Genomic DNA, 24,412 nt, shown 5'->3' on the forward strand with positions numbered 1-24,412 from the left:
ACATGGTTACTGAAGTCGTCACAGACACTGGACTTGACACGGACACCAGACATGGCTACTGAAGTCGTCATGGAGAGGACTTGACACGGACACCAGACATGGCTACAGATGTCGTCATGGACACTGGACTTGACAGGGACACCAGACATGGCTACTGAATTCGTCAAAGACACTGGACTTGACACGGACACCAGACATGGCTACAGATATCGTCATGGACACTAAACTTGACACGGACACCAGACATGGCTACTGAAGTCGTCACGGACACTGGACTTGACACGGACACTAGACATGGCTACTGAAGTCGTCACAGACACTGGACTTGACACGGACACCAGACATGGCTACTGAAGTCGTCACAGACACTGGACTTGACATGGACACCAGACATGGCTACTGAAGTCGTCATGGAGACTGGACTTGACACGGACACCAGACATGGCTACTGAAGTCATCACAGACACTGGACTTGATACGGACACCAGACATGGCTACTGAAGTCGTCACGGACACCAGACATGGCTACTGAAGTCGTCATGGACACTGGACTTGACACGGACACCAGACATGGCTACTGAAGTCGTCACAGACACTGGACTTGACACGGACACCAGACATGGCTACTGAAGTCGTCACGGACACCAGACATGGTTACTGAAGTCGTCACAGACACTGGACTTGACACGGACACCAGACATGGCTACTGAAGTCGTCATGGAGACGACTTGACACGGACACCAGACATGGCTACAGATGTCGTCATAGACACTGGACTTGACAGGGACACCAGACATGGCTACTAAATTCGTCAAAGACACTGGACTTGACACGGACACCAGACATGGCTACAGATGTCGTCATGGACACTGGACTTGACACGGACACCAGACATGGCTACTGAAGTCGTCATAGACACTGGACTTGACAGGGACACCAGACATGGCTACTGAATTCGTCAAAGACACTGGACTTGACACGGACACCAGACATGGCTACAGATGTCGTCATGGACACTGGACTTGACACGGACACCAGACATGGCTACTGAAGTCGTCACGGACACTGGACTTGACACGGACACTAGACATGGCTACTGAAGTCGTCACAGACACTGGACTTGACACGGACACCAGACATGGCTACTGAAGTCGTCATGGAGACTGGACTTGACACGGACACCAGACATGGCTACTGAAGTCGTCATGGACACTGGACTTGACACGGACACCAGACATGGCTACTGAAGTCGTTACAGACACTGGACTTGACACGGACACCAGACATGGCTACTGAAGTCGTCATGGAGACTGGACTTGACACGGACACCAGACATGGCTACTGAAGTCATCACAGACACTGGACTTGATACGGACACCAGACATGGCTACTGAAGTCGTCACGGACACCAGACATAGCTACTGAAGTCGTCATGGACACTGGACTTGACACGGACACCAGACATGTCTACTGAAGTCATCACAGACACTGGACAAGACACAGACACCACACATGGCTACTGAAGTTGTCACAGACACTGGACTTGACACGGATACCGGACATTGCTACTGAAGTCGTCATGGAGACTGGACTTGACACGGACACCAGACATGGTTACTGAAGTCGTCACGGACACTGGACTTGACACGGACATCAGACATGGCTACTAAAGTCGTCATGGACACTGGACTAGACATGGCTACTGAAGTCGTCACAGACACTGGACATGACATGGACACCAGACATGGCTACTGAAGTCGTCACAGACACTGGACTTGACACGGACACCAGACATGGCTACTGAAGTCGTCACAGACACTGGACTTGACACGAACACCAGACATGGCTACTGAAGTCGTCACGGACACCAGACATGGCTACTGAAGTCGTCATGGACACTGGACAAGACACGGACACCGGACATGGCTACTGAAGTCGTCATGGAGACTGGACTTGACACCAGGCATGGCTACTGAAGTCGTCACGGACACTAGACTTGACACGCACACCAGACATGGCTACTGAAGTCGTCATGGGCACTAGACTTGACAGGGACACCAGACATGCCTACTGAAGTCGTCACAGACACTGGACTTGACACGGACACCAGACATGGCTACTGAAGTCGTCACAGACACTGGACTTGACACGGACACGGATACAGGATAACGCTGGGGAACCTTTGCAGACTAACACATGGTTAGACACAACATTGCTCAGGCAAAGTGGGCACAGTTCTATTTAAAGTCCCGGATATGCTGGGATTGGTTTGGGATGAAATTCTTTAAAGACCGGGGGCAAGCGCGCGCGCACAGTACGGGCATTGGCCGGAGCGGAGAGCAGAGTGCGCCAGCGTCCCTAGGGAAGGATATGCCGGTAAGTGGGGGATGCCGGCAGCTGCGACGGCAGGACTCAGAGGACATTACAGGGAGGAGTATGAGAGGACTACAACTCCCAGCATGTTATTATGGGATAACAGGACATTACAGGGAGGAGGAATAGGAAGAGAACTACAACTCCCAGCATGTCTAGACAGTTATGTGATATCAAAGGACATTACAGGGAGGAGGTATTAGAGTAGAGAACTACAACTCCCAACATGTCCAGGCTGTTATTATGGAATATCAGAGGACATTACAGGGAGGAGGTATTAGAGTAGAGAACTACAACTCCCAGCATGTCCAGGTTGTTATTATGGGATATCAGAGGATATTACAGGGAGGAATAATGAGGACTACAACTCCCAGCATGCCCTGGTGTTATTATGGGATATTATAGGACATTACATGGAGAGGTATGAGGAGAAGACTACAACTTCCAGCATGTCCAGGCTGTTATTATGGGATATAAGAGGACATTACAGGGAGGAGGTATAAGAGAAGAGAACTACAACTCCCAGCATGTCCAGGCTGTTATTATGGGATATCAGAAGACAAAACAGGGAGGAGTATAAGAGAACTACAACTCCCAGCATTCCCCTGGCTCCAGCTCACACACAATTGCTGACAACCTATAGAATAAAACACTGAATACATCACTATACACAGGACAGGAGATCCTCCCCCTCACAAAGCTCCGCCCCTTATGTCACGTGATCATCATCATCACTCGTTCGTCAGCCACCACTTCTCTCAGCCCCTCCTTTCCCCGGTCACATGCTGGTGACGTCATCACAGGTCCTTCCGCTGTTTCCGTGTATGAGGAAGAGCGCAGCGCTGGTCGGGTGTTCCCTCTGTTATCAGCCAGTGGTAAGTATATTATAGAGCAGCGGTGGTCGGGTGTTCTCTCTGTTATCAGCCAGTGGTTAGTATATTATAGAGCAGCGCTGGTCGGGTGTTCTCTGTTATCAGCCAGTGGTTAGTATATTATAGAGCAGTGCTGGTCGGGTGTTCTCTCTGTTATCAGCCAGTGGTTAGTATATTATAGAGCAGTGCTGGTCGGGTGTTCTCTCTGTTATCAGCCAGTGGTTAGTATATTATAGAGCAGTGCTGGTCGGGTGTTCTCTGTTATCAGCCAGTGGTTAGTATATAATAGAGCAGTGCTGGTCGGGTGTTCTCTCTCTGTTATCAGCCAGTGGTTAGTATATTATAGAGCAGCGCTGGTCGGATGTTCTCTGTTATCAGCCAGTGGTTAGTATATTATAGAGCAGCGCTGGTCGTGTGTTCTCTCTGTTATCAGCCAGTGGTAAGTATATTATAGAGCAGCGCTGGTCGGGTGTTCTCTCTGTTATCAGCCAGTGGTTAGTATATTATAGAGCAGCGCTGGTCGGGTGTTCTCTCTGTTATCAGCCAGTGGTTAGTATATTATAGAGCAGCGGTGGTCGGGTGTTGTCTCTGTTATCAGCCAGTGGTTCGTATATTATAGAGCAGTGCTGGTCGGGTGTTCTCTCTGTTATCAGCCAGTGGTTAGTATATTATAGAGCAGTGCTGGTCGTGTGTTCTCTGTTATCAGCCAGTGGTTAGTATATTATAGAGCAGTGCTGGTCGGGTGTTCTCTCTGTTATCAGCCAGTGGTTAGTATATTATAGAGCAGTGCTGGTCGGGTGTTCTCTGTTATCAGCCAGTGGTTAGTATATTATAGAGCAGTGCTGGTCGGGTGTTCTCTGTTATCAGCCAGTGGTTAGTATATTATAGAGCAGTGCTGGTCGGGTGTTCTCTGTTATCAGCCAGTGGTTAGTATATTATAGAGCAGCGCTGGTCGGGTGTTCTCTGTTATCAGCCAGTGGTTAGTATATTATAGAGCAGTGCTGGTCGGGTGTTCTCTCTGTTATCAGCCAGTGGTTAGTATATTATAGAGCAGTGCTGTTCGGGTGTTCTCTCTGTTATCAGCCAGTGGTTAGTATATTATAGAGCAGTGCTGGTCGGGTGTTCTCTCTGTTATCAGCCAGTGGTTAGTATATTATAGAGCAGTGCTGGTCGGGTGTTCTCTGTTATCAGCCAGTGGTAAGTATATTATAGAGCAGTGCTGGTCGGGTGTTCTCTGTTATCAGCCAGTGGTTAGTATATTATAGAGCAGCGCTGGTCGGGTGTTCTCTGTTATCAGCCAGTGGTTAGTATATTATAGAGCAGCGCTGGTCGGGTGTTCTCTGTTATCAGCCAGTGGTTAGTATATTATAGAGCAGTGCTGGTCGGGTGTTCTCTGTTATCAGCCAGTGGTTAGTATATTATAGAGCAGTGCGGGTCGGGTGTTCTCTGTTATCAGCCAGTGGTTAGTATATTATAGAGCAGTGCTGGTCGGGTGTTCTCTCTGTTATTAGCCAGTGGTAAGTATATTATAGAGCAGTGCTGGTCGGGTGTTCTCTGTTATCAGCCAGTGGTTAGTATATTATAGAGCAGTGCTGGTCGGGTGTTCTCTGTTATCAGCCAGTGGTTAGTATATTATAGAGCAGTGCTGGTCGGGTGTTCTCTGTTATCAGCCAGTGGTTAGTATATTATAGAGCAGCGTTAGTCGGGTGTTCTCTCTGTTATCAGCCAGTGGTTAGTATATTATAGAGCAGTACTGGTCGGGTGTTCTCTCTGTTATCAGCCAGTGGTTAGTATATTATAGAGCAGTGCTGGTCGGGTGTTCTCTGTGTTATCAGTCAGTGGTTAGTATATTATAGAGCAGCGCTGGTCGGGTGTTCTCTCTGTTATCAGCCAGTGGTTAGTATATTATAGAGCAGCGCTGGTCGGGTGTTCTCTCTGTTATCAGCCAGTGGTTAGTATATTATAGAGCAGTGCTGGTCGGGTGTTCTCTGTTATCAGCCAGTGGTTAGTATATTATAGAGCAGCGCTGGTCGGGTGTTCTCTGTTATCAGCCAGTGGTTAGTATATTATAGAGCAGCGCTGGTCGGGTGTTCTCTCTGTTATCAGCCAGTGGTTAGTATATTATAGAGCAGTGCTGGTCGGGTGTTCTCTCTGTTATCAGCCAGTGGTTAGTATATTATAGAGCAGCGCTGGTCGGGTGTTCTCTGTTATCAGCCAGTGGTTAGTATATTATAGAGCAACGCTGGTCGGGTGTTCTCTGTTATCAGCCAGTGGTTAGTATATTATAGAGCAGCGCTGGTCGTGTGTTCTCTCTGTTATCTGCCAGTGGTAAGTATATTATAGAGCAGCGCTGGTCAGGTGTTCTCTCTGTTATCAGCCAGTGGTTAGTATATTATAGAGCAGTGCTGGTCGGGTGTTCTCTCTGTTATCCGCCAGTGGTTAGTATATTATAGAGCAGCGCTAGTCGGGTGTTCTCTCTGTTATCCGCCAGTGGTTAGTATATTATAGAGCAGTGCTGGTCGGGTGTTCTCTCTGTTATCAGCCAGTGGTTAGTGTATTATAGAGCAGTGCTGGTCGGGTGTTCTCTCTGTTATCTGCCAGTGGTAAGTATATTATAGAGCAGCGCTGGTCAGGTGTTCTCTCTGTTATCAGCCAGTGGTTAGTATATTATAGAGCAGTGCTGGTCGGGTGTTCTCTCTGTTATCCGCCAGTGGTTAGTATATTATAGAGCAGCGCTAGTCGGGTGTTCTCTCTGTTATCCGCCAGTGGTTAGTATATTATAGAGCAGTGCTGGTCGGGTGTTCTCTCTGTTATCAGCCAGTGGTTAGTGTATTATAGAGCAGTGCTGGTCGGGTGTTCTCTCTGTTATCAGCCAGTGGTGAGATGACCTGTTACTTGTGGGCTATGAATAATTATCAGATTTTCTTCTTGTGTTTATGGCGTTCTCTGTGGAGAATATATAGATTGTTCTGGAGCTTTTTCCCGGGGAGTCTCATTACACGTTTACTACGGGGAGGGGGGGGTAAGTTTTTGTTTTTTTTTCACTAAAAAATAATGGTCAGGTTACTGGGGGACGTGACGCGGGGTCTGATTATTTGTAGGAGAGGAGAAGCTGTTAGCGGCTTTGTTATATTTCCAGCGTCGGCTTTATATGATCACGGTGGAGAAAACCGTCAGAGGGGAGACAAGTGTGACCCCGTATTTCACTCACATAAACTCGGGGGGAGACGTTTTCTGGGTGTTTTGGGCTCCTTTATATGTAATGTCACCTCAGCTGCTGCAGAACCTCACAGTTCATATCAAACACTGACTGCATAGTGTGCACCACGTCTTATGAGATGTCAGCAATGTCTCCCCAGTATCCGCCATGTGTCAGGAGTCCGGTCTTCATTGTCTGGGGGGGGGGGGGGAATGTCTTCATTTTACTCTTCTCACCTGAGAGATCTGACATAAAGGTCTGATATATGGGGGTCCCACCTCTATGTGGAGAACGGGGGTCCCCCGGCCCGCCTGGTGAGGTGATGACTGCATCCAGGTGGAGAATGAATGGAGAGGTGACCACACATGTGCACGACTCTCTCCGTTCACTTGTATAGGAGTTCCATGACTTAAGGTATGTTTGATGCTTCCGCTATCTACGACCTTACACCCCAAACCCCAATAAGAGACCACACATGAATTTTGGTGTAAAGGCCACAGCAGCCATTTATTAAACACACCTTTTTTTCTGAAAAAGAGCATAACCATAAACACATCATAACTCCATGATAACATCCTGCTCTATTTCCCAACTCCAGATAAAGGATCCTTGAAGGCACTTCAATCATTAAACTCCATCGTTTCCTTATTAGGTCTGGACCTCTTACCCTACAGCCGTTCTGCACCTGACCCGAGGGCACCAACCATGTCCAAGACCTCTCTCTCCCTTCCTGGGGACCCTGCCCATCAGGAATATATATGAGCTGGGTAACCACTCCCCAGCCCCTCCAATACTATCCCGGGTTAAACGCCCCGAGTTCTCTTGCAACAATCTCCATTGTTGCTTCTCCTTCTTACCATTCCGTGCCTCCAAAGACCCCTCCTCCTACCGCCACGACAATCATGTGTGACCCCTTACACATGATTGTCCCTCCACAACTGCAGGACTTTCTCCATGCCCTCCTTAATGTCCAGGGTCCACATATCAAGACCCACCTCGTTTAAATGAACACCATCCGGCCTGAGGAAACCGACCTCTCTACCCTCCAACTCCTTATGCCGCACCACAACACCGCCATTGCGTGCCACAAATCTGCCAACTACCTTGTTGACCTTTGCTCGCGCTTTGTTTAAGCTATGTACGGAACGTACCTGACGCCACACCTTGCGAGCCACAATATCAGACCATACAATAACCACTCCTGGGAACGCCGACCACAACCGCAAAAGGTCAATCTTCACATCCCTCACTAAATCCCTGGACGACCGAATGCCCAAATCATTGCCGCCAAGGTGCACCACTAAGATATCCGGCGCCCTGTCCAAACCCGCATAAAATTGTACCTCTGGTAACAGCCTACACCACAGCATGCCCCGCAGGCCCAACCATCTGACCTGCACCTCTGCGTGATCCATGCCCAACTGCCGTCCGGCCGGACGAACATCAGCACGCACACCTCCCCAGTGTACGTAGGAGTGCCCCATGATCCAAATCAAGCAGGGACCTGCACCTAAAACAACACAAAACAACAACGTAACTACTCCATATCCACCTCCAGCACATCTTATCACCACCGCCTCAAAGCAAATGAGGCCGCACATACAACCTATATCGGTCTGACTCCCACCTACCGATCTTCTTAACCATCGCCGGGGATAAACCCCACCGAGCTGCTTCCGTAGCTGCGCCAATTCTAAAGGAATGAGAGCTAAAACCTGCTCCACCTCTGCCAGACAACAGGATAAATTTTTTGAACACCTGTGAAAACTGGAATTTTGACAGAGACAACCCATCTGCATGAACCAACAAGGATGCCGGGCCCTCAGGCCTTACTGCAACAAACTCCCGAAAACAGCGGACCGGGCACACCCGCGACCCTGGTAACTCATACAAACGCACCACAAAACCTCTCCCTTCCTGATCTGTCTTAGATCTACGTAGCAAACAAGAAAGGCAGGAGCCATCCAAATCCACATCCGCGTACAATAAGCCCCCTGCCACACTCTTACTGGCCGACACCAACTCCGATATCCGGAACGCCCCAAAGAAAGCCAAAGAAAAGGCCAGTGTAAATAGCCGCACTTCAAATGCTGAAACACAAACATCCCTCAACAAATCACAAATCGCTACCAACAGCTCAAATGACACCGGCTTCCTGAGGTCCCTAACTGAGGAACCCCTCCTGAAACCCTTCATTGCCTGCCGCACCAGAAAGGACTTAGTCACGTCCTCCTCACCTTTCTTCTTAAACCAAAAAGCCAAGGCCGACAAACTGCGAGCGACCATTGCTGCAGACGACCCCTCACTGTACGCATTTCCTATAAAATACAACAAACACGCCTGCCGATCTGCAATACCTGCCTGCGCATTTTCCAACAACGCCTCCCATACCTGCCATACCGCACTGTACCTCTGCCACGTGACCGCACTAACCGACCTTTCCACAAGCGACATCGCCATTGTCACACCACCTTCCACAGATGCTCTGGACAAGGCAGGCCATGAGACTCCGCCCCCGGCGCCAGCAGACGAAACCTGTCCCACTGTTGACGAGAAAGGGAATCAGCCACAGAATTCAGCACCCCAGGAATATGCACTGCCACAAAATGCGCATTCAACATCAGACCTCTCAAAACTAAATGTCGCAATAGTCGCACGACTGGCGGAGAATTAGCTGTTTGAGCATTAACAGCCTGAACCACACCCAGATTGTCACATACGAAACGCACTCTCCGGTCCCGCAGACAATCCCCCCACAACTCCGCCGCCACCACAATCGGGAACAGTTCCAGCAGAGCCAAGTTACGGACAAAACCACATTCATGCCATGTATCCGGCCAAACTCCTGCACACCACTGCCCCTGGAAATAAGCCCCAAATCCACAAGCACCTGATGCATCAGTATACAGCTCCAAGTCCACACTAGACACCGGCTGATACATGAGCACCGACCGCCCATTATAGGTCTGCAAAAACTCCCCCCACACCAACAAGTCAGCTTTCAACTCCGCCGACAACCTAATGAAATGATGGGGGGAATGCACCCCTGCGGTAGCACTCGCCAATCGCCTGCAAAACACTCGCCCCATGGGCATAATCCTACAAGCAAAATTCAAATGCCCCAACAAGGATTGCAAGTCCCGCAATTGTATCTTCTTCCTGCGCAGCGCACTCGCCACCAACCCTCTCATCTCCAGCAACTTATCATCAGGCAAGCGACACTCCATATTATCTGAATCAATCATGATTCCCAAAAACTTAATGACCGTCGTGGGTCCCTCAGTTTTTTCAGGCGCCAAAGGTACCCCAAAATCCATTGCCACTCTCTCCATAGTGTGTAGCAATCCTGCACACACATAGGTACCCGGCGGCCCGATAAACAGGAAATCATCCAGATAATGCAGGGCAGATTGCACCTGCGCCTCCCGACGGACCACCCACTCCAAAAACGTGCTAAACATCTCAAAATAAGCGCATGAAATGGAGCAGCCCATCGGGAGGCAACAATCTACAAAATATTCCTCCTGCCAATAACATCCCAGCAAACAAAAACTATCCGGATGCACCGGCAATAAACGAAAAGCGGCCTCAATGTCAGTTTTTGCTAACAGAGAGCCCTTCCCGTATTTCCGAACCCAAACAACCGCCGCATCAAAATTAGTGTAACTAACCGCGCACAATGCCGGATCAATGCCGTCATTCACCGACTCGCCTTCCGGATAAGACAAGTGATGAATAAGGCGGAATTTATTCGCCTCCTTTTTTGGAACCAAACCTAACGGGGAAACACGCAAATTCTGAACAGGCGGGCAGGAAAACGGACCCGCCATGCGGCCCAACGCCACCTCCTTCAGCAGCTTATCCGTAACCAGATCAGGCCGCGCCAAAGCAGACGACAAATTACGGACTACCCCTTCACGTCCAGCTGACGTACAAGGAATCCGAAAACCTACTGAAAAACCTAACCACAACAACTCCGCCACTTTCTTATTTGGATAGCCCCTTAAAAACGGGAGCATCCTTTCCACCCTCACCGGCGTCGCCCCTCTTCTGCTCAGCATCTCCCTGCCTGCCCCTATGCTTCTTGAAGCATCTGGACAAACCATGGGCGCCTCCGCAACCGGAGCACTCGTGCTTATATCTGCAGTCTGGGCCGAACTTGCAATGCCCCTCGTTGTACTGCCAGCAACACCCCTTTCCTGAGGATCCTGACCGACCCGCTGCTGACCCCTGACCGCCGGCCGCATCCCGAAAGGGCTGCTGACCCTGTTTTGGCGCAGACATCAGCCGCATCCACAAACTGATATCTTTGTGGTCCCATCGCAATGACGGGCGCACCGACTTCCGTTGACGAAACTGTTCGTCATACCGCAACCAAGCGTTACCGCCGTATACACGATACGCCTCCCCTACCGAATCCATATAACAAAACAACGCCGAACAGTTCTCCGGCGCCTTCTCACCCACCACACTAGCCAATATAGCGAAGGCCTGCAGCCAATTCGCAAAAGTCCGAGGAATCAAGCGATACCGCCGCCGCTCCTCCTCCTCCTTCTTACTTTCGTCCGGTTTCCACCGGTCCAAATTAAACTTTTCTAATGGCAGCAAAGAAAAAATCTCAACATATTCATCTTTCCAGATCTTTTCCCTAATTTCCACCTTCAAATGTGCCCCCAGCGGGCCCTCAAAGCACACATAAACCTCGCCTTTTGCTGCATCCGCCAAACGCACATCCTCCACCACTTTCTTAGCCGCACTCGCCGCCGCGTCAACCGCTTTTTCCACCGCCACTACGGCACCCACAACCGGCGCCACGTCACTAACACCCGCAATCCCTGCCGCAGCCGCACCAGAAATCGCCTCGTTAGCAACTGCACTCCCTGCCGCACTAGCAGACGCCTCACTAGCAGCGCCCCATACCCTCGCTGGCGACTGCTCTACGCCTGGCACATTTCTCATAAAATACTCCTGCATCCCTCTAAACAACAATTGCATCTGTGACATTGACAACATCCCCCCCACATCCCCCCCACACATCCCCGGCACCACATCCGTGGTAAACTCACCCGTACGTCCCTGAGGTGACCTCCCAGCGGACGCGTCCATCACTCCAGATAATCCAGGCGTCGGTCGTGACGATCCTGGGGAGTGGTGCTCCTGCACCCCATGCTCCCCGTAACTCCGCACACTTCTTGTTGAGGAAGCTCTAGGCCCAGCGGAACGCGGCCCGTCCACGATCCTGCCACCCGCTGGTGGCGCGACATATCCAGCCACGATCCTGCCACCCGCTGGTGGCGCGACTTCAGCCTGACAGCCCTGCCGATCCAGTCCTTCTGCAGGGCTGTCAAACACAAAACGTCTTGTCGCCGCTTGTCGTGCAGACCGCTGCCCCCCCTCGTCCGGATGGGGCCCGGCGTCACTCACCGCAGCTGCCCGGGTCCTTCCGGTCGCTGTCGCTGTCACACGCCTCCCTGCTCCTGCAGGAGGCGATCTCACTCCCCATCCAGAGGCCGCTAGCCTCTTCCTTCTTGTCGGTCTTGCAGTCCGGACATCCGTGTGTAGAGCTCCTCCGGCACCTGGAGCATCGGCGCCGGAGAAAGCCGTCACTTCCTGTGATGCGCGCGCATCCGGTCCCGCACGCACTTCCGGCCTTGTGCGCGCATCCGGTCTTGCGCGCGCATCCGGTCCCGCCTCCACTTCCGGCGTCGTTGTTTGAGACAGGAGGGAGGAAGATGGCCGCCGCGGCCCCCCCCCTCCTGTCACCTCCGATCTGGCCCGCCTGATGGGATTCCTCCCAGACCTCCGCGGACCGTCGCCAGGGTGTAGCTCCAGACCAGCAGGAGGAGGAGGGTCCCTGGAGGGGCTCCCTCGGCGCCGACCAGACCGAGGTGCATCCGCAGAAGAAGGCCTCTCCTGAGGCCCGGAACGCCTGCTGCTGCGTCCCTCACTCTCCTCTCCAGCCGCTGGAACCGGAGGGAGAGCCCCGGCAATCAGCGCATCCAGCCATCCCACGCCGTGCTGCATCGCTGCATCCCGGATCCTGGCCATCGTTGACTCCATCGCCGCTTCCATCAGGTAAGTAGAAAATATTTATCTGTATATTTATCTTTTACTATAATAACAGGACAAAACTTTCTCCTGTTGTCCAGCGGGAAAGAGGGCTGCCTCTTCCCCGCATGGACTTATATACTTTATTCTCCACCCACCACATATAGATACATTTTGCCCCATGCCCCCTTTCACATAACCCTCCAATCCCTATAAATATAGCCTAAAACATAATACCTAGAACATAATAGCCTAGAACTCCCAAACACCTAGTCATGCGCTTCCTTCATTACGGCTGCGCCTACATTACGCTGGGCTTACTGAAACAGCCGAGCACGGCCAGAGGTGGAGCCGCATCTATCAGACATTTCTGGCATATCCTGGGGAGAAATGTCCGTGTTGGGAATACCCCTTTATTCCATGTGGTGACGGCTCTGAGAAGATGTTTCTCTCAATGATGAATAAGTGAGGTTCTGTATGTCACACATGATGTTGTCCCCTGTATGATCTCCATCTTCTCCTTTCTTCATAAAGACGTCTGCAGTACTAGATCCTCCAGTTTTCTCATCTTCTCCTCCACAACGTTCCTTCTCCTGAATGACCCACCAAGGATGGACAAGGACAGGAATGAGATGAGCAGAAGAATATTAGACTTCACCTTGGAGATCATCTACCTGTTGAGCGGAGAGGTAAACTTTTCTACATTTCACTTACTGCTCATCTTCCAACCACATCTGCTGGAAGTTTGCTCCAAGTATCTACTACTCTTTCAGTATAATAATATTTTCTGACATTGCTTTTGACCCCCCCCCCCCCCCCCCCCACAACTAGTGCCCCTTGTTCTTGTGTCTAGTTTCTTCCCTCCTGTAACATATATAAAGGTTTCCATCATGCCCCCATTTCCCGTCTTTCCTCCAGGAGATATAAATGACATTCTTTAAGTCTCTCCTGAGAAGTTTTGTTCTTCAGACCTTCCACCATTCTTGCAGTCGTCTTTGGCCTCGTTCTCTTTTCTCAGCATTTTTGTAGGTGAGGTCTCCAGTATTACAGATGTGGGGTCACTAGAGCTCTATACAGCGGGGTCACAATCTCCCTCTTTCTACTGAGGGGGGATACTGTGTTCAGTTCTCTAAGTGTCTCTCTCCATACACAGGAGTACACAATAGTGAAGAAGACATCGGGTGACTGTACGACTCCCATCATCCATGAGTCAGGAGGATGGAGCAGTAGTCCGAGCGCCATCACAGAGCCACCCCCTCACTCCCGGATACATGAGAAGAACAATAAGAAGAAGATCTTAGAACTGATCTACAAGATGACGGAGCTGCTGACTGGAGAGGTGACACTGCTGGGAATGCTGGGAAATTCTACAGTAACAGCACTGGAGGTGTCTGGGTGATGACTGTATCATTGTGTGTGTCAGGTTCCTATAAGGTGTCAGGATGTCTCTGTCTATTTCTCCATGGAGGAGTGGGAGTATCTAGAAGGACACAAGGATCTGTACCAGGAGGTCATGATGGAGAACTACCGGCCGCGCAAATCACAAGGTAAGAAGAGACAATGAGGTAATGTAGAAGCTCCACCATTTTGTCTCTTTTCTCATCTCCTTAGCTCTATGTTTGCTGTTTATGTCCAACAAGTCCCTGGTGTTTCATTCATTCTCCATGGAGACAGTAAAACTGAGGACTGCCGGCCCCCGGCTGGACGCTGCTGGGTGTGGGGGGTAACACATGATTTTGGTTTTCTTTCGGGCGGCCACTCGACTAGTGAGGGGAAAAAGCGTGGTTAGTCAGTGCTCAGCCGAACGGAGGTTCATTTATGTTTTGTGGCTGAATGTAAAGGCCGTTTGTTTTTATTTTGTATTTTGCCACAAAAAACACGCGGCAGGTCCTCTGTTCATACAGAACTTGTGTGTCCCGGTCTCCGGCTGCATTTTACTCCCGCTGCAGAGCGAATTCCCACAATATATTGTTTTATTCTTTTACATTTTTTTTGGACGGATATAGAAATGCAGATAAAGGGGGATCAATACGAGAGAATAGGGAACATCAATGAACTGTTTCTACCCCAAATGTAACATTTTTTTTAATAAGGACGGGAAAATATTTTCTTGTTTGTTTTTAACAAGAAGTGGCAAAGAATTGTCTTTACTGTTACTGCGCAGGGAGAAGCTGCTGCTCATTACAAGCCGTTCTCCCTGCAGTAACACCACTGTCCCAGCTCTTCGCATTATAAACAGTGTTGTACTTTTCCTCCTGCCCGGGCACAGCTCCGGCCAAGCAGTGAGAGGGTTAAAGAGCGGCTTCCATTGTGTTATATTTTTGGGGTTCATGTAAATGGGAGTTCTGTAATATTACATTCATATTAAATAAGTGGCCCCCGCAGATTTGTCCGGCAATACAATCTGGCGTCAGAGCTTTCAGCGGCTGGACACATGGCGCACGGCTTCTCTTGGGACCAGCTTTCTTTTTGAGAAGATTTGTCCAGTTAGAACAATCCATTTACTGTGGATGTGTCCGGTCTCTTATGTTCCCCTATCAGAGGGCAGCATAGGATCGGGGGTTAGACTGTAATGACTGGTGAGCCCTAATCTACCCGCCACTCAGTCCCTGCCTACTTGCACGGGCCGTCCTAGGCGACGGCGTACAACTGGGTGACGGTCCCTACGCTCACTATGTGCATGACAGACAAACAGACAAGGGTACACAGAAGCTAAGGGAAATGGGGCAGTTGCCCACGGCAACATCGTGAGCAACAAGAGTAGTGAACGAGCCGAGTCAAACCAGGAGTGTACGTGGTACCAAACGCAGAGCAGGAGAGTAGTCAGTAAAGCCAGGGTCAATATGAAGCAAATTGATAACATTATGTACGTCACATCAGATAATAGAGGGACATATATAATTATATTGTTGGCAAAGTATCTTTTTAGTATCGGTATCGAAGTCGGAATTCTGGTATCGTGAATTCACACACACCGTTGCAGTGTTTGAAATATGAAGGCCTTTACCTTCTCCTCCCTCCTGGATCCACTTCTGGCTTTGTTTCCAAACCACATTTTGATCAACAAAACAGAATTATATTCTAATAAATATTTGCCATTATCAAATATTGCTTGAAGTTCCCTGCACAATCGCTGTATTAATTTAAATGGTAACCAACATCCTTCACTTTGATATTATGTAGCATGCATTAATATGACCCTATTATAACACGGGTAACCCAAGAAAAGTCATGGGATTCCTTAAGCTGTGCACCAGATATCCTGGAATATACAGAACTAACACATTCTAAATAGTTATGAACCCAGACCCGGAGTCTCTCATTCTGAGACCCACACCTGAGACAAAGGCGCGTAGAGACGGCGGGAGGCAGCCCATGAAACATTGGAATAACAGGAAAATCCACTCAACAAAACCATGCCTATTTTTCTTTAAGGGACCCCTAAGCGGATTCCTTCCACCCATAAGCGGCCTAGGTAAATCCTAAATGATGGAGTGGGGTCTTTTAATTTTCGATATGTTTTCATTTAACCAAAAATCGCCCAGACTTGTGGCGCATACAGATCTGCATCTTATGCCACTACCGCGCCTTCCTAATCCGCCTCATGAATAATGATGTTATTATTGTTCCCAGATGTTTAATTTCTTGAACGTATTGTCTGGATAAATCACTTTTATTTCCTGTGTGCACATGAGAACATTTTATATCATACAGCCTTTTCAAATTTTTTACCCTTTCACCTATGACAGCACCCCTGGAGAGACATCCCATCCGCTGGACAGGAAATCTGAGGATATAAAAAGGGACACACCTCTCCACACACCCAGTCAGGTTTCCTGTCCTCCGGATGGAAGGATTGTCCTGTAGGAAAAGCACTTCTCCCTGAGTTGCAGACCCCCTAGCAAGGGGGTGCTCTGGAAGGTATAAGTCTCCTTTTGTAGGGAGCAACCTTATGCCTGGTACAGGTACTCCCTCCTCTGGAGGTGCTTCAAGGTCCACAGGGTGAGTCCTTCCTCTGGTGGGAGAGTGGTCTCCCAAGGTCATACTCTGCTCCCTAGTGGTATGATGCCCAGCGTTGGCGGCTTCTGGCGCATTCACTGCAGAGACTTCCGGTCGCCATGACGCGTCACTTCCGGCGGGGTGATGCGTCCAACACTCCGGGAGGCACTGGTTCTGGTGACCCTAGCGGGAAGGAGGTGCTCCAGGTGTCCGGAGCAGAGGGCCTCCCAGCCAATCCAAGGCCTATTTAGGCCTGAACAACAGGAGCCTCGGTCTCAAGCTTCTTCCTCCATTATGGAAACGCCAGCAGAAGCATCAGGACGCACTGACCACTCGGATGCCACCAAGTCCTTCAGTCCGGTACTTGAGGAAAAGTCAGGACCATGGGGTAAGATAAAAATAACCTATTCCTTACTAAATGCTGTCGCCCTTTTCTTGCATATGTTTAGGCCAGGGATTGTCCTAGGAAAAAACCCATAACAAGGAATGTGCTGTTTGTAAAAAGAAACTAGCATCCTCCTATAATAAGAGACTTTTGTCAGAAGTGTTTAGACAACATTATCTCCGAAGAATCTACAAACTTGGCCTCAAGTATTAAAGATATTGTAAAGGCAGAAGTTAGGAACTCCCTAAACTCCCTTAAAAGAAAAAAGGATTTACCACCTACCTCTTCTAGCCGGATAGATCTATCCGAATCCTCATCTGAAGAGAACTTTCAGCTAGAGGAAGAAGGAGAGTACAGCTCCTTAGGCTCCCCAGACGAAGACGAGGGAGGGAGAAATTTGTTCCTAACGAAAGACCTAGATCAACTTCTCAAGACCGTAAGGGCAACTATGAACATTGATGATCCTAAAGAACCTCTGTACGTCCAGGACATAATGTTTCAAGGCCTAGGGCCTAAAAAGAATAGAACCTTTGCCATTCATAGGAACATAACCAGCCTCATTAAAAGGGAATGGAAAAATCCTGATAGGAAAGCGGGTATTCCCAAATTCCTCAAAAGGAAATATCCCTGTGAGGACGATGTATGTAAAGACTGGGATAAGACCCCTAGACTTGACGCCCCAGTGGCAAAAATTTCAAGGAACATTCCCTTCCCTTCGAGGATCTAGGCTCCTTGTCTGATCCCATGGATAAAAAGGCCGACTTCTATCTAAAAAAGACTTGGGAAGCTTCTACGGGGGCCTTTAAACCTGGAATTGCTGCCACCTGTGTGGACAGGTCTCTAAAAATATGGCTCCCACAATCATCTGAAAGACAAGACCTCTAGGGATCAAATCCTATCCTGTTTTCCAAGGCCGCAGACTTCTTGGCAGATGCCTCAGTAGACTCTACGCATTTTCACCAGATCAGCAGCCCTGTCAAATTCCGATAGACGGGCTATCTGGCTAAAAACCTGGAAGGGAGACACTGGGTCAAAAGGGAAGCTGTGCGCTATTCCCTGCTCTGGAGATTCTCTATTTGGGCCCCCGCTTGATGACTTACTAGAAAAAGTGTCCGATAGCATAAAGGGGTTCCCTACCCAGACAAGACCAACGAAAGATTCCTTTAGTCCCAAAAGGCCTAATAACAAATGACCTAACCCTAGGGGACAGGATTTTAGCGCCTTAAAATTTACAAGGAAAAATAAGGGCTTCCTCTTCAGGCCCGAAAACTGCTCTAAAAATAGACCAACAATGATGCCAAAAGGGTTGTCTTTCCCTGTTTTTCAAGGATTGGCAGAGAATATCAGCGAATCCTTGGATCTTAGGAATCATAAAGACAGGGTACGTGTTAGAGTTCAGGTCTCTTCCCCCAGACAGATTTCTTCGCACAAGACCCCTAAGGGACCCAGAGGAGCAGAAAGTCTTAGAATTAGAAGTCCTGTCACTCATAGAAAAAGGAGTCCTAATTCAGGCTTCAAGCATGGAGACAGGTCAGGGCTTTTATTCCCCTCTCTTCTTGGCGAACAAACCAGGAGGAAAACACCGGGTCATAATAAACCTAAAAAGATTGAATCTTTATCTGACCTACAAAAAATTCCGCATGGAGAGCATTGCTTCAACCGTAAATCTCCTCTCCAGGGATTGTGTGGTGGAATCAATAGACCTGGAGGACGCTTACTACCACGTACCTATATGCCGTCCTCATCAAAAAAATAGGATATCAGTGACCCTCAAATGGTCTTTGCTTCACCTACAATACAGAGCCCTCCCCTTTGGCATTTCACAAGCCCCAAGGGTATTCTCGAAACTAATGGCCGAAATTACCTCTTACATCAGGACGAAGGACATCCTCCTCATCCCATACCTGGATGATTTTTTTTAATAGTCGCAGAAATATCTCAGGCCTTGACCCTACAAATAGAAAAGTTTTATACCCATCAAACAGAGGTGTATTCCTATGAATTCTGCTAGACTCCTCCAAGCAGATGTCCGTCCTTCCTTCCAGAAGGCAAAATCAATCCCCTGATGGACAGTCTCAGAACTATACTTAGACCATATCACCTCTTTCAGGAAGGCCATGTCAGTCCTGGGCCTCATGACGTCCTGCATCCCAGCTGTACTATGAGCTCACTTCAGATCCAGGGCTCTAGAGTGGGACAGGGGCAGTCTCTCCCTAGACCAATCCCTACACATCTCATCCGCAGCCATGCTGTCTAAAGATGGTGGTTGAACAGGGGGAATCTCATGCGGAGCATGCCATGGAAATTAGCCCCCTACTCTCAACATTACCACAGACGCGAGTCCTTGTGGGTGGGGAGCTCATTACGACTCCTTTTCTTCAGGGTCAATGGGATCAACAGACCGTTCAGAGATCCTCCAACTTCAGGGAACTGGAAGCAGTTCTGCAGGCCATGAAGAAATCCATACCGGCAATTTCAGGTCGGCACTTAAAAATCTATTCCGGCAACACGACCACAGTGTCTTATATAAATCGTCAGGGGGGTACAAGATCAGCCTTGCTGATGGACTTACACTACTGTTCAAAAGTTTAGGGTCACTTAGAAATTTCCTTATTTTTGAAAGAAAAGCACAGGGTTTTTTTTCAATGAAGATAACATTAAACTAATCAGAAATACACTCTATACATTGTTAATGTGCTAAATGACTATTCTAGCTGCAAACGTCTGGTTTTTAATGCAAAATCTACATAGGTGTATAGAGGCCCATTTCCAGCAACCATCACTCCAGTGTCCTAATGGTACATTGTGTTTGCTAACTGTGTTAGAAGGCTAATGGATAATTAGAAAACACTTGAAAACCCTTGTGCAATTATGTTAGCACCGCTGTAAACCATTTTGCTGTTTAGAGGAGCTATAAAACTGACCTTCCTTTGAGCTAGTTGAGAATCTGGAGCATTACATTTGTGGGTTCGATAAACTCTCAAAATGGCTAGAAAAAGAGAGCTTTCATGTGAAACTCGACAGTCTATTCTTGTTCTTAGAAATGAAGGCTAGGGGCCGTGGCCGGATGCCAAGGAGAGCAGTCGCATAGTTCCGAGCTCCGCTCCTTGCCTCATCTAAAGCGGCTCACAACTACCTTTAAAGGTCGTATATCGACACACACGCTTACCGGGAGACTCCCGAAGCAGGCACAGAGCGGCGGCGATGGTGAGAGGAAGACCCAAACCGGCCGGTCCAGTGACACTCACATCCTATTATCCCCCGGCGGGAAACTCCCAAAATGGCGCCGGCCATCCTCTGCAGGCAGACACGCTGGAAACCGGAGCTCCTACTCCCTCCCAGGCAGCACAATGCACAGCAATTCTGGTGTGGATGGCTCTTCAGGCACACCAGACAAGCTGTATGCCCTGGACTTTAGGTCAGTCTCCCTACCTCCTAGTCTGCCCAAGATGTGGGGGATCCAGGGAAAGTAGCCCTCCTGAGGGTTCAGCCATTACCTTCTCTAACATGAGGAGTTTGATGTCAGAATTAAGATCATCTATGCAAAATGATTTTCAAACTGCCTTCACCACACTGTCCAAGGATATTCGAGATATTGGTGAGTGTACAGCTCATCTTGAAACAAAAATGGATGAGTTCACCTCTGCTTTTAACTCTTTGGTGGACGCTCAAAATGAGACCGATGAAGATATGCTTGCAGTAAAATTAAAACTGGCTGATTTAGAGGATCGTTCCCGCAGGAACAACATTCGCTTTCGCGGTATTCCTGAATCCATTATGTCTGCTCAACTCAAAGAGTTCCTAATCGACAATTTTTCTGCATTGCTGCCAGAGGCAGATCAAAGAGATTTTATGATTGACAGAGTACACAGACTGCCAAAACCCAAACAACTACCGCAGACCACGCCAAGAGATGTACTGGCAAGAATTCATTTCTACCAAACAAGAGGCCATCTTGAAATCGGCGATTAGAGCTAATGGCATTCCTGAGCGATTTATGGATATCTCTTTGTATGCTGATCTATCACCAACCACTCTCAACCGGAGAAGAGAATTTGCGCCTTTCACAAAGCAATTACGTGACCAAGAAATACCCTATAAATGGGGTTACCCGGTCAAGCTTATCTTTACAAGGAATGGTACCACTTATGTTCTTCATACACCCAAGGAAGCTGCGATTCTACTAGCAAAATGGTTTCCTGGTCTCCAACCACAGGATCATCAAATGCTAAAGAAAAATAAATCTCCTTTGCTAACCCAAGAATGGACTCAGGTTGGCTCTCCGAAGAAATCCTCATCCAAACCTGGCTGAGAGTGGGGGAGAAAGTTCCTGCAATAACTTTGATCTTCCTCTTGAATCTAGGATAAGGGAACTCCTTTCCTGACCGGTATTTTTTTATAATTTTGACACTGCGGGTTTTGACATGCCTTTAAATTACCCTGTAGGCTAGGCAGGCACTACTGTTACATATGTTGTGTTACCACCCCTCCATGAGGCCAACTACCCTTACAAGGTTTTGGCTTGTTCACTTTGAACATATTTTTGTATTTGTTCTCCGGTTTCTATGTTATAAGGTATCACTATTGCTCAGCAAAAAAGAATATGATATGTACACATTGTCCTTTATTAGTGGGAATAACTGGGGTGTTTGGTCTTCGATTATATAGCAATATGTGGGTCGGGAAGGATTTGATCGGGAATGCTTCGAGGTTACACAGTATCTGTTGTCTTTTTTGTATTATGGTCTTTAAAATATCATCTTTGAATGTGAAGGTTCTTAATAGTCCCTTCAAACGCTCTCTCATGTGGAAAGAATGTAAAATGCTTAAATGTGATGTTTTATGTGCACAAGAGACACACCTCCTGGAAAAAGACATCCACAGGCTTAAAAATGCACAATTCCCCCATATTTTTTGCACTCCAAACTCACATAAAAAAAAAGGGGACGTTGATTGCTATTAAACGCTCTTTGGCCTTCCAACTTAGCCAAGTAACTTACGATAAATGTGACAGGTTTATAATTGTACAATGCTTTATTAACAACGAGAAATACACTTTGGTCTCACTATATGCCCCTAATAAGCATCAAGGTAGATTACTCAAAGGTCTACTTAGGCGACTTGAGAATAATAAATTTGGCTCCCTAGTGCTGTGTGGAGACTTTAATAAGGTACTGAATCCTCCACTAGATAAAAGTAAATGCAAACCGAAAGAAATAAACACGGATATTTACAATATTTTGTTCAGGGAAAATCTCTGACACATGGAGAACTTGTAGTGCTTCGGAAAGGGACTATACTTTTTTCTCTCACCCTCACAAATGCTATTCTAGAATAGATTTTATCATTGTCGATCAATGGATGCTCCAACGTGTAACCCACCCCATTATTGGGACAATCACTTGGTCGGATCATGCCCCGGTCTCTATCTCTATTAATGAGCAATATAATAACGTTCCCACCTCCCCCTGGTGCATAAATAACTCCTTATTGAACAACGAGGAATACAATGCCCAGATACACAAGGCGTTGACTGACTTTTTCGAGATTAATAATCCGGAAGATACCTCCATTTTTAACAACTGGTGCACACACAAAGCAGTAATTAGGGGTCATCTTATCAAAATTGCGGCAACACCAAAGAAATTAAGACTAGCCAAAACACAAGAACTGCTGTTCAAAATTAAGAAATTAGAGGATCTTAATAAAAATAAAACCACCAGAGGCTTAACACTCGTACTAAAACTATTAACCCCTTCCCACTCCTGGACGTACTATTAGGTCATGGTAGCTGTATCGTTCGCGCTCCATGACCTAATAGTACGTCTCGGGAGTAACGGCCGTTTCAGCCGTCCTCCCGACACATACAGGAGCTGTGACAGCTGCTGTCTCGTACAGCAGCGGTCACAGCTCCTACAGCGGGGACCGATCGCTGTGTCCCCGCTGATTAACCTCTTAAAAGCTGCGTTCAATAGAGATCGCGGCTTTTTAGGGGTTAAGCTGCCATCGCCGGCCTGCTACACGATAGCGGCCAGCGATGGTGACTATGGCAACCGGACACCAAACAATGGCGTCCGGCTATGCCATCGACTGAAGCCTAGTGGGTCCTGACAAAGTCAGGACCCACTATGCTTGCTGTCAGTGAGTAGCTGACAGTTCTAATACACTGCACTACGCATGTAGTGCAGTGTATTAGAATTGCGATCAGGGCCTCCTGCCCTCAAGTCCCTAGTGGGATAACATAATAAAGGTAAAAAAAAGATGTGTAAAAATAAGAAAATAAAAGTAAAAATCCCCCTTTTTTACCTTTATCAGTCCTTTATTATTAATAAAAATATATAAACAAACAAATAAACTATACATAATTGGTATTGCCGTGTCCGTAACGGCCTGAACTACAAAATTATTTCATTATTTATCCCGCACGGTGAACGCCGTAAAAGAAAATAATAATAAACCGTACCACAATCACAATTGTTTGGTCACTTCACCTCCCAAAAAATGGAATAAAAAAGAGATCAAAAAGTCGCATGCACCTAAAAATGGTGCTGATCGAAACTACAGTTCGTTACGCAAAAAATATGTACGGCTTTATTGATGGAGAAATAAAAAAGTTCTGGCTCTTAGAATAAGGTAACACAAAAAGTGAATGATTTTTTACAAAACGTATTTTATTGTGCAAACGCCATAAGACATAAAAAAAACAAAAACTATAAACATCTGGTATCGCCGTAATCGTATCGCCCCGCAGAATAAAGTGAATGTCATTTATAGCGCACGGTGAACAATGTAAAAAAACAATAGTAGAATTGCTGTTTTTTAGTCACCACGCCACCTAAAAATAGAATAAAAACTGATCCAAAAGCCGCATGCACCCCAAGAAAACTACAATGAATTCCTCAAGGGGTCTAGAATTCCACAAGGGGTCACTTTTGGGGTGTTTCCACTGTTTTGGCACCACAAGACCTCTTCAAACCGGACATGGTGCCTAATAAAAAAGAGGCCTCAAAATCCACTAGGTGCGCCTTTGCTTCTGAGGCCGGTGCTTCAGTCCATTACCGCACTAGGGCCACATGTCGGATATTTCTCAAAACTGCAGAATCTGGGCAATACGTATTAAGTTGCGTTTCTCTTGTAAAACCTTTTGTCTTATAAAAAAAAAATGGTATAAAGAGGATTTTCTGACAAAAAAAATTTAAATTTCACCTCTACTTTGCTCTAAATTTCTGTGAAACACCTAAAGGGTTCATAAACTTTCTAAATGCTATTGTGAAGACTTTGAGGGGTCTAGTTTCTAAAATGGGGTGTTTGATATGGCTTTCTAATATATAGGCCCCTCAGAGCAACTTCAGAACTGAACTGTAACCTAAAAAAATAAATAAATTATACTGATAATGAGACGTGCCCACCCCGAGATGACCCCAGTTTTGACCGTTTGTATAAACGGAGACCCCTATTAGACCGTTTTCAGTGCCCGGTTTTCCCAAGCATACACCCCCCGAGAAGTGTATTTCTATTGAGGAGTCCTTGGTACAT

General features: G+C 47.7%; 1 protein-coding gene across 1 annotated transcript in view; it reads left to right on the forward strand.

Annotated features, from left to right (window-relative positions):
• Positions 1-3,171: 3,171 nt before the first annotated feature.
• Positions 3,172-24,412, forward strand: part of LOC142656024 (uncharacterized) — a 54,846-nt gene continuing 33,605 nt past the window's right edge. Inside the window, 4 exon segments of the mRNA XM_075830886.1 lie at positions 3,172-3,248; positions 13,027-13,181; positions 13,646-13,831; positions 13,916-14,039. Coding sequence (XP_075687001.1) covers positions 13,104-13,181; positions 13,646-13,831; positions 13,916-14,039 — 388 coding nt within the window. The 5' untranslated portion in view covers positions 3,172-3,248; positions 13,027-13,103.

Source organism: Rhinoderma darwinii, chromosome 1 (assembly GCF_050947455.1).
Source record: "Rhinoderma darwinii isolate aRhiDar2 chromosome 1, aRhiDar2.hap1, whole genome shotgun sequence".
NCBI lineage: Eukaryota > Metazoa > Chordata > Amphibia > Anura > Rhinodermatidae > Rhinoderma > Rhinoderma darwinii.